At 40.9% G+C, this 15,694-nt stretch overlaps 1 protein-coding gene across 1 annotated transcript in view; it reads left to right on the top strand.

Moving 5' to 3' along the window:
* Positions 1–3,464, top strand: part of ACP3 (acid phosphatase 3) — a 51,358-nt gene extending 47,894 nt beyond the window's left edge. The window contains exon 9 of the mRNA XM_083188600.1: positions 2,690–3,464. Coding sequence (XP_083044726.1) covers positions 2,690–2,808 — 119 coding nt within the window. The 3' untranslated portion in view covers positions 2,809–3,464. The remainder of the gene's footprint in view (positions 1–2,689) is intronic.
* The last annotated feature ends 12,230 nt before the right edge of the window (positions 3,465–15,694 follow it).

The raw sequence follows: 15,694 nt of genomic DNA, 5'->3' as shown, positions 1-15,694 counted from the left end.
TTGGTTCTCTCATTCTCTCTTTCTGGAGAAGAGTGTTGATGTCGATTACAAATCCACTTTTCTATGTTTAAACTTTTTTCCACACTTCACCCTTTGAGTACCAAGTGAGTTTTTTCAATATAGGTGTTTAATTCACCAAGCAAACACTTTAATTCATCATAATGACCTGTAATGCTTACCTTTATAGAGGAAAAATTATCTTTTTTTACACAACAGTTTTTATTTGAATCTATATAACAAATGTGAGTGACCCTGGCATTTTGAAAGGATATTTTGCACATCTCTTACAGAGATGTTGTAACTCAAAGGGTTAAAATCAAGAAAGTTGCAGAACAGAATGTCAGTGGGAAGATTCGTAGCAGCTGCCTTTATTACAGCATAGTTTACAAGCCAGTCTACTGGGACACTATTAATAATAAGGGTTGATTGCTAAATTGAGATTGCAGGATTGTCCAGAAATGCCTTCTATGTACATAATTTGGAGCAGTGGTGGAGCTCATTATATCAAAAGCTGTGCAGCTGTGCTACTTTTATATTACTAACACTCTGCATTACATGTTAAAGTGGACCTGTAGGATTTCATACACAGGTTTTCTATCATTGATTAATGATTGAATTAAGCATCAGAACACATTATGATATGCTGTTTTCAATATATTATACAAAGTGGGAATTGCTCGTGCCTGCTGCACTGTACAAATTCTGTTATGTTTAGTAGCATCATTATCGCATAACTTGTCCATCTGTCCCAATTACAGCAGGACAGTCCCGCTATTTGGAGCCTGTCCTGCTGTCCCTCCCATTGGTGGCAGTGTCCCGCGAGTGGGGTGGCAGTTGGGGGGAGCAGGAGATCACTGCTGCTTTGCTCTGCATGCCTTATATCACCGGATGTCAGCTGCCCGTCCTGTTCATGTAGCAAATCTGTGACTTAGATTCACGAGTAATACAAGGAAATCATTCGATGGTCAGAGACCATTGAATGATTTGGATCCCACACACAAGACTGCGAATGTATGTTTGTGCAAAACATCCATTCGCATGCCTGCGGAAACATTCACCATGTATCGGGGTGCTGATGATCTTGTGGGCAATGTTAGTTGGCTTGCAATGCAGTGAAAATGGCTGCTTTGCCAGTCAACCAGAATGACCACCAATGTGTGTGTGCACAGTGCACTATCGTTTGCCTGGGAATTCAAGGGAAAACATTGCCGATATCACTCATTGCTACTCCAGACTTGAATTAAAGAGTGACTTTATACTGTACATGCATTTATCATTTGATGATGGTGTTCTTGCACAGTTTGGGTTTCATACATAGTGACTATTTCAGAGTTACTGTTCTTTTTAAATTCACATTGTATTTTCTTACATGCTGCCACTCAGACTTGTGCATACCTCCCAACTATCCCACCTACAGCAGGACAGTCCCGCTAATTGGACACTGTGCTGCTGTCCCAGCCGTGTGTGGCAGAGTAGCCGGCATGCAGGGAAGGGAGCCGGGGGCTTCCCAGCTGCCAAGTAGTGCTGTGCACACCCCCAAAATGATGAAAATGAGGGGAGCTGCACTAGGCCATGCCCCTAAACCAGATGCTTTGCCTGCCCCTCCCATTGCTCCACCCCCTTTTCAAGATGAAAAGGTGAAGTAGGTCCCAATTCGAAATACAACAAAGTTGGGAGGTGTGGGCTTATGTTTACTATTTTGTAACAGGCTGCTTAGGAAATATCCTATTTATATTCCATCTAAGACAGTGGTAGCCAACCCTAGCCCTCGAGAGCTACCAACAGTTCACATTTTACAGACAACCTAGCTGCTGCACAACTGCACTCATTAATCACTGACACATTTTAAAAGATGCACAGGTGGAGCTAATTAGCTCACTTGTGATTCTGTGAGGAGACCTGCAAAACATGCACTGTTGGTAGCTTTCGAGGACTAGGGTTGGCTACCCCAGATCTAAGATGTACAATTTATCTGTTTTATGTTAGGTATCTGGGATTTGTTAAATTATCTATGATTCTTGTACCTTTATTATAGTGCTAATTGCTATTGGTTGTTCCTAAAGGTATAGTACAATGTATCTGGTCTACAGTACACATATGTGATCTGATTTGCCCATAGAACATACAGTAAATTTAATTTTGTTCTACATATGTTTTGATTCATTTAGAATTATTGTATTGCTTATAGAATAGATTGTATGTTTTAGTTTGGACATAATTTACTTTGATTTTAATTTGTGATTTAAGTTTTTAAAACCCTCCTTCCTTCTTCCTAAATGCAAAAAAAGGTGACATGCAGCTTCTATAGTTTACTCACCTCCCATTGCCATATGAGATCACATGGGGCTACTTATTAAACGTTAGGTAACCAAGTGGCTTCTGACTTCTTATTAGTTAATGTGTAGTCGAACAAATAAGCCAGTAATTACAGATCTTATGACATATAAAAATACAATTGTATAAAAATGCAATTGTTCAGTGTGTATAGATTATTAATTTCCAGTGTTTTTACAAATAATTGATGATGATGGCTAATAATAATAAAAATAATAATAATAATAATAAAAGAATAATAAAGACACCACTGATTTTACAAAAAAAAAAAAAAATTCAAATAAATATCCCTTATAATTCTGTAAAAATTTACTTTTGTTGCTTATCAAAATTAACTTATTCTTATTTTTTCTAGGTGTTGTCATTGGACTGTCTATTGCTGTGTTTATCCTGGCTGATGTGATTCTTGCTCTTTTGGGTATTTTTTATTACTACAGAAAACGTCTGGGCATTTCAAGCTATCAGACAGTGTAATGAGAGACTAAACAACCCCTCCATCCTACTCATAGAAGTAAATGTGAGAATTTTATTTGAAAAACAATAGGCTAAAACTAAAAAAACAAAACACAACAGAATTATGATTATTATAAAATGATATTTGGATAAATCTAAGCTGTCTAAAAACAGAATAATTTAGTAAATGTATATTAAAAACAATACAACATGTTTATTTCTGTGGGAGAAAATAAATAAGGGGGAGGAGGGTGGATTCAATTAGCCAAGGAGTTTAGCAATTTCCCAGAGTGGTAAATCAGTATTTAACCAATGGGTGTTCCTGTATGTTAAACCATCGATGGTGCCTCTTTGTCACTGACATTCTGGTGAGCAGAGATTTCATTAACATGATTCTCAAAACAGATGTTGCTGTCTGTCCAAAATTCTTTATGCTAGCTGCCCCAGGGCTCTCGGCCAAGTCAACAAGGCAGGCTAATTAAATGTATTAATTTTGCTGGCACCTGCCAGCTAATGCCCAGTGGAAAGCACACATTACCATACAGTATGTTTTTTTCAATATTCATTCCAGTGTTCTATAGTTTATGGATGTATTTCCAAATGTGCATTATTAAGTACTCAGTAAACTAATTCTGAAAGGTATGGAAAACTCAGACAATGCATTATAATCTAAGACCTACAACAACTAAACCTCTATTCTGCAATTTAGGGGGAAATTAATAGGATGAGAGATTCAAAAAGTGAGAGATTTGGTAAGAAAGTTTTTTTTAAAGCGGCAATTATTTACACGGCAAAACAAGTTTGATTTTGCAGTGTAAATGATTGCCGCTTTAAAAAAAAAAACTGGACATTTCTTACCAAATGATCTCACTTTCTGAATCTCTCATCCTATTAAATTTAATCCACTATCTCTCTGCCTTTCTTTGCCCAAAATATTCCAAGCTTATCTCACTACCCTTTTTAATTTCCTTCCTCATAAACTTCTCTCTCTTCTGATACTTACAATACTGCAGAAAAAAACTGTATCAGAAAATGAGTCAGACACTTGTTATTTTTATTTTATTTGTCATCTTTTGTCACTCACCCTATTGCTTACAATATGAGTATTATTTTTACTGGAGCAAAACAAGGGTGCCTCAAGTTGTAGAATAATGCCTTAAATCATGGGTCTTCAAACTGTGGCCCTCCAGATGTTGTGAAACTACAAATCCCAGCATGCCTTGCCACAGTTTTAACACTCCCTTATAGCAAAACTGTGGCAAGGCATGCTGGGATTTGTAGTTTCACAACATCTGGAGGGCCACAGTTTGAAGACCCATGCCTTAAATCCATGAAAGTGGAACTTGTCAGTACCTGGTTCCCCAGTGTAATACAGTATATAGATAAGGCTCAGATCAGTGGTCATTAATCTAGCTCCAAGGTCCCATGAATTAGAAAAACAGAGGTCATCTTATGTTTTCAATTTTGCCTTCTCAGAGCAATCCCTTGTCAATCTACACTATTTTCACACTATTTCATAAATTATACATTTATTTAATGTAACCACTGAGATCAGGCCTAACTCTGGAAACACTGCCTGTTGATCACCACTTCAGTGGTTGGAAGAAAAAATAAATCGTTAGTAGAGACTGGGCATCTGGGCTAGGCCTTGCCCGCATCACAACTGTAATTAAGGGTAGACGTTATACATTCCTCCCAACCAAGCACAAAACCCTAGCTGTAAAATTGCTTATTGTCTCATTATTTTTACTTTTGAGTTTCATTTGGTCAAAGTTATTTTATCTGTTTAGTTTAACTGTTTAGTCTTTCAATGTATTATTCTTTTTAAAGTGTTGAAGCAAAAATTTGCCAAATTAGATGATGGTGTTTATTACATGCAGTGTTGAATTTTAAAGTGTTCTTTCTTGAAAAATATGTGAGAGCTTCTATGAAAAAATAAATAGAACTGCAAGTGTTATGAATGGTTGTCACAATGACTTTTTTTTTCTAGTACCCACACATAAATGATAACCAAACAAAATAATAAGGAACATATAAAATGTAAAGTTTCTCATTTTAGTTCCATGAACAATAACTCATTGGCGTACATCCATGCTTATATGAACAACTGCTATCAAGCATGCTTAGTTTTGTAATTCAATTGTATCAGATAAATAGAAGGCCATTAAGGCTGATAGGCATTACATCCTGAGGGTGCATTCCTCAGAGCGCAATAATGTTTTAAGACAATCAGAAAAATGTCATTAACATTTGATCAGGGCCGAAACTAGGTGTTTCGGCGCCCGGGTCGGCAGTCATTTGGACGCCCCCCCCCCACACACAAAAAAAAATCACTGCCTTGGGGTCAGGCAGCGGGGGTCCGGGGACTGGAGAAGGTTAACTCCGGCTCCTAACGCTGCCGGGCGGTAGGCGGGAGGCAGATTTTGAAAAGACTTGCCGGACGCTGATTGGCTGAATTCAGCCAATCAGCGTCCGGCAAGTCTTTTCAAAATCATCAGCGCTTCCCGCCGCCAGGCAAATAGCGAGCGGCTGTGTATGTGAAAGCTGCCGCTACACCAGTCCCTGGATGCCCGCTGCCAACATACCTGTGTGTTGCGTCCAGGGACTGGTGTAGCGGCAGCCTTCACTCACTCCGTCTCCTAGCGCTATCTGCCTGGCTACGGGAAGCGCTGATGACTTTGAAAAGACTTGCCGGACGCTGATTGGCTGAATTCAGCCAATCAGCGTCCGGCAAGTCTTTTCAAAACCTGCCTCCCGCCCACCGTCCGGCAGCGCTAGGAGCCGGAGTTAACCCACCAGACCCCGGGACCCCGCTAGGACCTGGCGTTAACCCACCAGTCCCCGGACCCCCGCTGCTCATCCCAGGGACCACGCTGCCGGGACACCAAACTAGCGCCCCCACCCTCCAGCGCCCGGTGCGCATTACCCCCTAGCCCCCCCCTAGTTACGGCCCTGATTTGATAGCACAGTTAAGATTGGACCACCTACATTGAGAGAGAGGAAATGTAAAATGATGCAAAATTTTTTGAAAATTCTCTGACGTTCTTAAAGTTACAGTATGAGAGATATCGGTACTTGTTTAGTTTCACGGCGGCAGATAAATGGCATGCGATTGCATGCGATGCGATTTGATGCGATTAAACAATTACAGAGATATCTACTGTACAGTAGGTACTGCAAGCATGAAACTCTCACCAGAAGCTTTATGCAAAGACCAGGAATTGATACTCAAATGAAAATTCTGTTTAAAGGTTGCTGGAAAACTTGGAAGGTATGCACACACAGTTCTACACCTACCTACATACACACACACACACACACACATATCTCAGCATGACAGAGCCCCAGCTCCCAGCAGCTCTGTCATTTTTGATGGGCTGGTAACTAGTAGCGTAAATAAATGGCAACCTAGAACAAGAGTGTGCAGGTGTGGACCTCTAATATACATGGTTTAAGCATTGGTCAGTACATGACAACACCATGTACAGCCAACTCTATTTCACCAAAGATGTCTACTGGACAGGATGCTCCTAAAGAAACTTCACTTTTTCCATTGAGCACCCAACAAGATTGTGAACCTACAACTGTTTCATCTAATTTAAAAACTCTACATCGAAGTGCTTCATGCGTTATCTATAGAAAAATAAAAGACAACCTCAAAGACTGGACATATAATACTCCTTTCACACAGAGAGGAGAACCCAGTTTAGCACCAAGGCAAGCAGGCATGACCAGGGTTAATCTTGGGTCCGATCCAGATAGTATGTGGTGTAAAAGGCATGACCCAGGCCATAAATAACCGCTCTTTAAGATGCCTTTAGTTTTGAATACTACAGATTAGGATTTATATTTGCTGTGGTGATTTCACTGTACTCCTACATTTTGAGATTATTAAAAAGAAGTACTCATTAGTATAAACTGACTCACTTTGGGGGAGAGGTTGCCCAAGGCATTAATTTCAAAGCCTGTGCTAGATAAATATCTTATTGGTTGTTTTGGAAAACCTCTCCACTTTATCTCTCTCTCCAATGATTTATACATATCCCCCTCTGAATGAGTTATATGAGAGCAAAACTCTGAACATTGGGAGGCCTGGTGTGGGTAACAATACTTTGCTGTTAAAAGAACTACATTTTATTGCAATTGTTGTCATTTTTTAATTTTCAGCAACCTGTTAATGTTTCAATAACATCTTCTTATCGCAACTGTGGGGTCTATGTAATAAGCATGGGAGAGAGATAAAGTAGACAGAAATTAAGTACCAACCAATTATCTCTGAATTGTAATTTTCAATCACAGCCTGTAACATGGCAGTTAGGAGTTGATTGGCTGGTACTTTATCTCCATTCACTTTATCTCTCTTCAAGGTTTAGTACATCTCCCAATCATAGATTGATACAACAGTATTATCTACTTCTGTACAGTTCTACTACAATTTGAAGCTGAAACCTTTCAAACGATGATTGAGACACCCTTGCTTTGTTACGAACAAGGCTTTAATGAACTTGGTCATAACTGGAGTGGTCTGGTGGTGATTGCTGAGGTTTCAGAGGTAAGCAGGAATAGATACCTGTGAAGTGAGTGACAGGAATGGACTGAACTTGACTGGATAAGGTCCTGGTTGGCTGCAGAAGAGGAAGCAGAAGAGGAAGCCATGAATATAGCTGATTGATAGAAATACTTGAGCATAGGCCAGCTGACGTGGGTATTGGCAGAACTCCTAGACAGAGGCGCAGAGTCTAAGTGGCCAGCGGTTTTCACTAGGGACCCACGCAAGGAGGTTTTGGCTTAGCTGCGTCTGAACTGTAGGATGCGGCCCTCTGCTAGGGGGATACGGTCATTGGGTCACCAGCAAGTTGTTAGACAGTCATAGGTTGACACGATTAGGTCAACATACATTTAGGTTGACATGTGTCTAGGTCGACATGCAGGAAGATCGACATGAGTCTAGGTCGACTTTAGTTAGGTCGACAGGGTCATTAGGTCGACATGAGTTAGATCGACAGTCAAAGAGTCGAAATGGAGTTTTTCACTGTTTTTGGAGCCGACATATGCTGACAGGCGGTATTTCATGCCCTACCATCCACCCATCCACTAGGGGTGGGAGAATAAAATAGTCTGAAGCAGATGGGACGCGATGCACTTTAACCTGTGTCCATGTCGACTATGTCGACATTCGGGTAAAAAAATGTGAAAAATCCCATGTCGACCCTTTCACTGTCGACCTAACCCATGTTGACCTAGACTCATGTCGACCTTCCTGCATGTCGACATAGACACACATCGAACTAAATGCATGTAGACCTAATGGTGTCGACCTAATGACTGTTTAACTACTTGCTGGTGACCAACTGATCCACACCCCTGCCAGGAGTACCCACTGATAGACTGGAAAATGGCAGATGAGATGATTGAACTGTTGTCTCTGGAACAGATGAATAACATATCCAGCTGGACTCAGCTTGAATGCCGAAGTTCTTGCTTGACGCAGGGAACTGGATAGCGTCAGGTGCTCAGCAGCTGCTTATGAGACTGCATCTGAGGGCAGCAGAGCTGCGGCTATAAGAGAGTAGAAGATGACATGCTGGTAGGCTGGAATTCAGATGATGGATAACTAAAGGTCCGTACACATGGGGTGATATATATCGCTCAGCGATATACCCTAGGCTATATATCGCTCTGTGATATATCGATGAGTGATATATTGCTCAGTGTCCTGTTTTCCTCAGTGACCAGAGATAGTTGCTGCTGAAAGGGAACCTCTGCCAAGGGAGCTGCAGCGACCAGCGATCATAAGGGGGCTAAGAACGGGAGCGCGCAGCTGGCAATTTATCGCAGGCGCACACTCTCAGCGACCATATTGCCAGCGATTTTTGCCCCTCTGTACACAGCTTAAGGGGTTACAGCTGGTCTGAGCACTTGGCTGGAGTCTGACAGGTGTCTAATCAGAGAAGAACTGAGCACTCACTGAATTGACAGCATAGGTGCAGACTGAACGGCAGACAGCAACAAATAACCAGGTTTCTGACATTTTTCACCAAGGCACAAATTCCTACACCAGTCTCTAGTGCCCATGCCCATTTTACAGACCTGTGGCATGTATGTATGCCTGGTGTTAGCACTAGAGGAACAGTGATGCATATTACAAGTTTACCTTTGCATCTGCATCTACTGTATGCTAACTGCTTTGTTACTTTACAGTTACTGTGCATAAGTACAATGGAGATCTTTAATATACCTCTTAATACAATAGGAAAAAAAAAGAGATAGAAAAGAAGAGAACCTATGGCTTAGTCTAATGCATCTAATGGTACACAAACTCTGCATGTGGACAATATTATACAATTAAATAAACATTATTTTATTTCAGCAGTTATGGAATCACAGCAAGAACATTACAATGAATGTCAATGCCACACAAATGTTTTGTTATTTTATGTACATATATTGAATTTTTCTTATTTTTTATAAACACCATTACCCCAGTCTTCCAATATCTGAAAATAAACTGTAAATTAAATCCTGTGCTGTATTTTAATTTATGAGAATTGGACCTCATATAAATCAACTCCACGCCAACGTGGACTGTGGGATTATGAAAAGGTTGGACGGACGCGTTCCGCTGCGCTCGCCACGCTTCGGGATGGCGTGGATAGTGGGGGGGGGGGGTGCGTAAATAAATGACATTATGGGCCAAATATAATAGGGTGAGAGTTTCAGAAAGTGAGAGATTTTGGGAGAGTTTTCCCCTTTTTTTTAAAGCAGGTTGATTTTGCCATGTAATTGATTGCTGCCTTAAAAAACATTGGGAAACTCTCCCAAAATCTCTCACTTTCTGAAACTCTCACCCTATTACAGTTGGCCCTATATGTCATTTCATTGTAAAGTACATGAAATGCCATTATAACAGGTAAAATCGGATCAGATATTGGATGCGATCACATCCGATTTTTATATCGGACCCCATTTTTTTAATGTATTCACTGATAGGGAGCAGTTAATAAATTACATAGTAAAATCGCATCTCATCGCATCGCATGCCATACAATAATGGCATGCGATGCGATTTGACTACATTTGCGTACGTAGTAAAATCGGATGCCGTGCTAGGAAACAAGTACCCATATATGTACTGAACCACTGTATATAACCATATTATGCTTTACTAGCATGTTGATACATCCCTTTGAAATGAATAAAGATGTAGTTTATACATTTAGCCACTTGGTGTCACTCTATTATAAGAAGTAGTTACAAAGTAGCCATGCTTTGTCTCTGATTAAAATTGTCTGTTTATTAACCACATACAGTGGATACAAATTTACTATGAAGTGCTTGAAAAGCTGCAGCACCTTCAATGTTTTTGGCTACTGCATTTAAAGGAGAAATATATTAAATGAAAATTGCACAATAAAATTACCCCATAGGCCAGACTTTAACAAACTTCCCTATTACAGCCAATGTTTTGAGGATTTTAATACTTGAGCACAGGTGACTTCATTAGTACTTCGGTCAATTTGAATTTAGCATCTAGATTCAAGCACGGATAGCCTAAACCTGGACTGTAATGGCATAGTTTGGAAAACTCTGCCATATGCTCTTTTTGCCTTAATAACTTTTCTATTCCTTTTGTCTATTTAATAAAACTGTACATAATTTTTTTTTCATGCATATATTACATTTTATGTGTTTTTTTAAATGACTAAATAAATGAAATAACCAATTCCATGATACTTCTGAAAATGTACTTTTAAAACAACTTTAATGCAACCCTAGAAAGGTACTGAAATATTCAATATACCAGTATTTGCACTGGTTAAGAGATGTGTGGTCACACCCGAAAGGTGATCTGAGCCAGGGTTGCCTACCCTCCTGAAATGGCAAGGAGGGTGCTCGAAATCGGGTCCTCCTCCCACCCATAAACAAGACTTTTATCTGTAGCTCCACCCCCATCCTGCCCCTTTCCTGTTGGAATAGGTAAACACTGTCGACCTAACAATACACACCCTAGTGTGCTAATGGAGGTGAGTAAGTGGGCCAGATATATCTATTCTATCAGGTTATTGACAGTTTTGTTACTAGATAGGTTCAAATGTGAGACTCACCAACAGCTAGTGAGCCACAGGTTGGCCAGGCCTGCTATATTATATTGTGTATTATTTATCCCCAAAAAAGTATTTAAATTTTTCTACTGTGTTAGAGGCCATTAAGCAATGGTGGATCAAATTCCGACATTTTGTAATTTCCCGTCAGCTCAACGTGCGGCTTGTCTTCTGCCAAGTTGGTGTTCCGCCTATTCAGCATAAATTCTGGGCAGAACACCTCTTGGCTTAAAAACACCAATGGGCAGGAAGGGGCATGTTCATTCTGCCTGTTCATATCGCCTCCCACCTTGACAGTCACACTCCTCACACTCTGGTACTGTGCGGTGCACTTACACAGCAGGGAACTGGCTCACAGTGAATATTAATGAGCAGGTCCCCACTCCGGCGCTGCTGGGGATAGTGGTGCTGACAGTGGCATAAGTAACAGAGGGGAGATGCTAACTAATATTCACTGCAAGCTGGGTCCCTGCTCATTACTTATGTGGCTGTCAGTGCCGCTATCTCCAGCAGCGCCGGAGCGGGGACCCACTCATTAATATTCACTGTGAGCTGGATCCCTACTAATTAGTTGTCAGCGGCACCATCCCCTCTGCAGTGATCCCCAGAGACAGCCCCCCTCTCAGTATGGCAGCCTGGAAGGGGGAGAGAGTGCGCAGCCAAGCAGTGCCTCTTCTCCCCCCTGTGTTCACAGCACAATTACATTTAAAAAATACAAATAAAAAAAAATTGGTGGATATAACGTCTCCATCCCAAGTCTGACATGAGCTGGAACGGGAGAGGGTTATTGGCCCATCCCCAGATGAATCTTGCTCGGAGGAAGTACGGGAGGGAATAGGCAAATGCTCAATTTCCACTCGTATCAAGGAAACTTCACATAAGCTTTTCTACAGATGGTATTCCACCCCTGATAAACTTTCTAAAATGTTTCCTTCTTCTACCCCATTATGTTGGCGCTCTCTTGCATATTTGGTGGACCTGCCCTTTAATAGTTCTCATGGACTCATGGATATTCCTATTAGCCCGTCCTTTTCAGAACTTAGATACCTCTTAACTTAAATTATTCTCTCATATACTGGCCGTATAATTGCCAGAAATTGGAAATCCCCTACCACCCCCTCTATTACCACTCTGAACAACTCTATTTGGTTTATAGCAAATATGGAAAAGATCACGTACTATCTACATGACTGCCCTCACAAATTTGAACTCATATGGGACCCCTGGCTTCATGCTAGAAATAGCCATTCCATATAGAGCCCTCCAAGTCCACTCAGATGCCTAGTTATTCTCAGGTAACCACCCTTGGGCCCACCCCGCGGACCACAGCCCGCCTGCTTATGTAAGTGACCAAGACCTTCTACCCTTTCTCCTTTTCCTATCCCCTTCCTTTCTCTTTTTCACTTCTTCTTCTTTAAGTTTACTATCTTCCTTCACTATATTGAAAATATGTAAGAGTAATTCATTCAATGTTTTATCATAACTGTGGATGTATTTTTCATTGTTTGTTCTTCTTGATAAAATAAAGAGTTTAAAATAATAATAATAATTAAAAATATATATATATATATTCTCTCTCTCTCTCTCTCTCTCTCTCTCTCTCTCTCTCTCTCTCTCTCTCTCTCTCTCTCTCTCTCTATATATATATATATATACAATCAGTGGCAAATGCAGGATTTTCAGAAGGGGGTTTCCAGAGGGGCGGAGCAAAGCACGGAGATGGACACTTGGGTGACCCAGTATATGCCGGGTCAGTTAAAGTATTATAGATAGACCAAATGTATATAAATAATAATAATAAAATCTACACACACAAACACACACACACATATATATATATATATACATACATACATACAGGGGCATCAACAGCAGTGTAGACCCCTGGGCATAGCAATGTATTGGGGTCCCTACCGATCCTCCAGCGGTAGGGGTGGGGGAAGCTTTGATGTCCCTCGGGTGGTAGGGGGTATTATATCAACCGCTCAGCATGTAGGGCCTGGATCAGTAATTTCCACTAATTACCCCTTTACTGCACAGATGGTGGGAGATGGGGTGGGAGAAGGGGGCATTGGGCTGAATGAAGGGGCCCTGATACATAACTTCCAGCGTGGTAGAGGATGTCTAATACCATGGCTGAGAAGCTCTGTGCCCCGCCAAAAATCCAGCAAGAAAAACCTGGGATTTTGCAGGGGCGGCAATGAGAACGCAGCATTACATTACGAGGGAAGTCCAGAAACAGAGCATTGTGTACCTCCTGAAGAGGGTAATGTTGGGAGGTATGCTTGAACTGTTTGTAGATCTTGAGGACAGGTTTGGCCACCCCTGGTCTATAGGTTCAAGCAGACTAAAGGCCCATACACACTGGGTGATTTTGAGCTGAAAGATGCTCAAACATGGGGGGAAATGTAATGTCTAATACGCAGAGGAGGGGCGTATAGTGGAGTGGGCTTATTATTCATAATTTTCTGGTGGGAGGACAGCTTGCTTGACTGCAGATATCTCCAGTTCCCGGAAATATATTTCTTAGATTTTAATGGAATTAAAAACTAGAGAATCCCAACTACCAAATGGTACTAGGGTTCAGGAGGCAGAGCAATCTGCCAATGAGTATACAAAACTACATACCAGGTGTGTGGAGCTGGAGCAGTAACCAGCTGCTGGAAGGCTGATATCTCTGGTACTGGGAACAGTAGAGACAAGCTACTAGTGTCCATCAAAGGGGGAGAGTCCCATCTTTTGGAATATACCCTCAGAAAAACTCTGTCAGACAGAACCTGAAATATCTGACTGGGAAGAGCAATTAACAGGCTTGGATGGGGACCACTGCTTTGAAGTCAGATATCTCCGGTTCCCAAGGGCCGATTTTTAAAATTCTTGTACCCATGGAAAGAGGGGACCCTCAGCTTTCAGCCCAGGGCCCTTAGACTCCTGGGGGGGTTTCTTGGTACTCAGAAACCCCCCCTGCGTGCGCTACTGACAATTTTAATGTTTGTACACTAGTCCCAACAGAAAAAAATGTCTAGATCCTGACTTAAAACTGTTGAATCAATTTAGACAGTTTGACACTGAATAGGCTAAATCAGATTAAATTAGACACAAAAAAAGTCTAAATATTGGACTCTAGAGAGGCGAGGCAAACAAGGCAAACAATATGCATTGACAGGCAGAATGCTTTAGACTGGCGAGAAAAAATGACCTTGAATATGCTAAATCAATTGCTGTTTCTGCCAAAACTGAAATAATGAACAACACTGAATACCTTCTAAGACCTCTTTGTTTTGTTGTTAAAAACTAATTTCTTAGTTGGTATAAAATATAAAATTAATAGTAATTCAGCCAATAGAAATGCAGGAGCAGCAACCTAGTACTAGTCTGTGTTAGGCAGGGCATGTACCAGCCCCCTTACTGTCCTGATTGCCTCCTGCGAACTAGACTTCACCAATAACAGCCATGTTTGAAGAGGTAGATTATTTCCACCTCAACCCTGGTGCCGCCTGGTCTTATTCAGAGCGCTACAACCGACTATATTGTTTAACTAGCTATATCAACTGACCCATTTACATGAGACCAGTATCATATTGAAGAACTTTTAAGTGGGATTCAAATGATTTTGGTCCCATGAAACTGGGCCATTTGGTTCCAGAGAAATCTGCCCTCAAAGAAAATGAATAGCCATAAAATTACATTTCAGAAAGAAAAAAATCGGTTTACCCGCAATATCACTGGAACCAATTAACCCATATGGACCAGCCTGGTAACAGATTGAAGGCCCAGTGATTTGGCTTCGAATTACCTCGAGCTTCTGTGATGCCAGGGGGGGAACTGGCAGTCATGGGGTGGGGGTCGGAATTAGCGGGTCCCATGTTATCCTATGGGGAAAATGTTCCAGCTTTGCTTGACGGTATCTCTGGTTCCTGGAGGGATAGCAATGCAGGACTGGGCTCGTAGGAAAGCCCCAGTCCTCATCTACAAAATTAGCCTATTTGGAGAGTGGGCCTGGAGCTACAGCTCCATCAGGCCCATTTGTAATCCAGCCCTGTGCCTAACAGAGGATCCCCTTCTGAGGTGCTGCTCTGATTTTTTACTAGCGCAGTTTGGGGCCCCTTTCTTTTTATTATATATAGCAAAAATTTATTTTATTAGGGAATGTTGCCTGACCCCCTGGATATATATATATATATATACAAATAGGGGTTATCGGAGTGCGCTATGATTGTTACCACCTAGTCAATCAATATATATACACCATTGATTAACACGATCTGATCCTCTAATCAGATATAGAACTCTTGTCCTTTTTTTTTTTAAATGAGACGTAGAATTCATTCTGGCTTGAAATTCTTTTTATTAAAAACCCAACGGGTTTTCGTCAAAACGACTTCATCAGGGGTGTGACGATATTAGACCTCACAATCGGGTCTGTACATCAAGCGGTATTCTTAAGGTGCTTAAACAAGTTTATACAAACATCAATAGTGGGTTAATTGGAATCCTGGTGAGTGCCCTTATTGGGATTTTTCCCACTCTCTCTCTCTCTCTCTCTCTCTCTCTCTCTCTCTCTCTCTCTCTATATATATATATATATATATATATATATATATAAATATATATAGATAGATACAAAGGACAGAGTGCGCCAATATCTTAACTTTCCACCACCAATGTACAGACAATGTACAAAAAATGTAATGACACTTATCACAATTTTCAGTGATTTAATACATAATAAAAAAAGATTAAAAAAAAATTGTTTGAAGTTTGAGTCATTTTCACACGGTACATTGAAACACCCAACGCGTTTC

Source organism: Crinia signifera, chromosome 5, assembly GCF_055691185.1.
Source record: "Crinia signifera chromosome 5, ASM5569118v1, whole genome shotgun sequence".
NCBI lineage: Eukaryota > Metazoa > Chordata > Amphibia > Anura > Myobatrachidae > Crinia > Crinia signifera.
This window is presented reverse-complemented; position numbering and strand designations above follow the sequence as displayed.